At 46.4% G+C, this 2,500-nt stretch overlaps 1 protein-coding gene across 3 annotated transcripts in view; it reads left to right on the top strand.

The window, feature by feature from the left end:
• Window positions 1-2,500, top strand: part of tmeff2a (transmembrane protein with EGF-like and two follistatin-like domains 2a) — a 365,596-nt gene that overhangs the window by 361,248 nt on the left and 1,848 nt on the right. For all 3 annotated transcript variants that reach the window (XM_079517922.1, XM_079517923.1, XM_079517924.1), the window contains one exon: window positions 409-567. In XM_079517922.1, coding sequence (XP_079374048.1) covers window positions 409-567 — 159 coding nt within the window. The remainder of the gene's footprint in view (window positions 1-408; window positions 568-2,500) is intronic.

The raw sequence follows: 2,500 nt of genomic DNA, 5'->3' as shown, positions 1-2,500 counted from the left end.
AATGTTATCAGAACGTGTACGTTCCCTAATGCAATTCCAACTGTGAAAGCTGTGCTGTTTTCACCTCGTAAAGGAATGGCGGATTCAACCACGCCCAGAAATACCCGTATGTGTGTCTTAAACTTAAAGAATGTCTGTCAGTAACAATTGCTGAAAATAGAGGGTATGTGCGTGACATCATCATCATCATACCTAGAAGTTATGCGGGAACGGCCTACTAAGTGTCAAAAAACGATTTTGTGGCGTTGGCAGCCCATACATCCAGACAGAAGGGTCCTATCTGATTGTTCAGCGGGCCCCAGTGTGACACTAAGGAGTCTAACGTGCTGTGTGTGTGTGTGTGTGTGTGTGTGTGTGTGTGTGGGTGTGTGTGCGTGTGCGCGTGTGCGCGTGCGTGCGTGATCTCAGCTGCCACGCGGGCTTCAGCGGGCCTCAGTGTGACACTAAGGAGTACAACGTTCTGTACGTGGTGCCCGGCTCCGGCAAGCTGCGCTACGTGCTCATCGCCTCCATCATCGGAGCTCTGCAGGTGGCCATCATCTGCGTGGTGGTGCTGTGCATTACCAGGTGAGCGCACGCACGCACGCACGCACGCACGCACGCACGCACGCACGCACGCACGCACGCACGCACGCGCGCAACCCTAGTCCCCCTGTGACCGCCGGTGCCTGCCGGGTTGAAGCCTGCATTCAACCCATGCAAGTCGGTCACAACCATGCTAGGAAAAATAATCTCGCTTGCCAACGGTGGCTCGTCGTCGCTATGGAAATACTCCTGTAAAGTAAAAACTAAACAAACACAAAAACTAAATTTAACAAACACAAAAACAGGACATACTGTAAGTACAGTACTTCAGTAAATGTACTGTTAAATGTAATGTAACTTTCCACCACTGCCAGTAACACGCAGTGCACACACACACTTAAACATCACATTTGTCCTTCGTACATGTATGCATGAACATCATGGTCTCACACACGCACGCACGCACGCACCTACATTTCCTATAATTAATGTATGCAGGCCAGGGACATATGGTCACACGCACGCACGCACACACACACACACACGCACGCACGCACGCACGCACGCACGCACGCACGCACACACACACACACACACACACACACACACACACACACACACACACACACACACACACACACACACACACACACACACACACACACACACACTGTGTGCAGTAATGGAGAACGAGAAAAGACGCAGAATGTCATTAATCATTTAATGTTTTTATTCCGCATGACTGTACATGTGTAAAGCTGCGTTCAAACCTGAAGATATATATCTGTTTCCAGTCGCTTCAATCGCTTCACTTTGGTCATGCAGGTCAGCGTTGGTAAAAAATAAAAGAGATCTCCCATCACGCGCCGATTGGCTGTAGACACAGTAATTTACGGTTGGGAGTGTAACCAAATGGACTCGCTCGTTCACCCAAGACGGCTTGGTTCAATATATTTAACATAATTTCTGCTACTATATCATTTATGAGCAGCAAAATTAGTTCCTATGTCTTTGCAAAGGGTTTTTTCCACCGTTGCCGAGTCCCGGCTGTCAGTTCAGTTGGAACTGGAATGCATAAAACCAAACAGCCAGCTGGGGTACCAGATCGTTGTTTGCTTCATTCCTGTCACCTCGTTCGCATTGCCCCTTCACGTCGCGCCCATTCGTGCCGCACCTGTTCACGCCGCACACATTCGTGCTGCACCCGTTCGCGCCACACCCGCAACTTCTAGTCTTTGCGTTAAACCTTGCATGTCATCGCGCCACTCTAACTATCCAAGTCTGAACGCAGCTTAAGAGTTCCATGGATGACTTTCATCATTTGGCTCTTTTCCCACTATAAAGGGTTAACCACTTAAACCACTGGTTCTCAACCAACGTCATCAAATGGTGGTCCGTGGCTCAACAAATGCCCAATAAATAATGGACCTCGATTTCAAAATGGTTGAAAACCTCTGACCTCTGACCTCTGAGTTTGTCAGGGCTCAACAAATCCTTTGTTGTTAACGGAATTTTATCAATGTGGCCAAAGTGTAAGAAATTCAAAAGAGTACATCTGTCCTTTCACCTGTTTCTCATAACCCGGATTTACCGGCAAGTCTAAGTGAGATTGGTTTGCAAAGGTGGACTAACAAAGGTGTTAACAACTTAGGTTGTCTAGTCAGTAGTACAAACATTAAGTCATTTTCAGAGGTGAAGGAGGAATTGTAAGTACTTATTCCAGTACTTACAATTAAGACACTTTTTACAATCTTTGATTAGGAAAAACATTTTTAGGTCTCACATAGACGAGATAGAACAATGCATCATCAACACCCAATCTATGTCAAAATTCACTTCAAAGACTTATAAAACTCTTAATGGTAGATGTCATCCTTCCAGCCTCTGAAAAGGAGGCTGTCAGGATGTAGAAGACATTTTTAGAATCTGATCTCAGGTCAAAATGGGTTAAAGTACAAAAAGTAGAAAGTACTCA

This window comes from Electrona antarctica, assembly GCF_951216825.1.
Source record: "Electrona antarctica genome assembly, chromosome: 13".
Lineage (NCBI taxonomy): Eukaryota > Metazoa > Chordata > Actinopteri > Myctophiformes > Myctophidae > Electrona > Electrona antarctica.
This window is presented reverse-complemented; position numbering and strand designations above follow the sequence as displayed.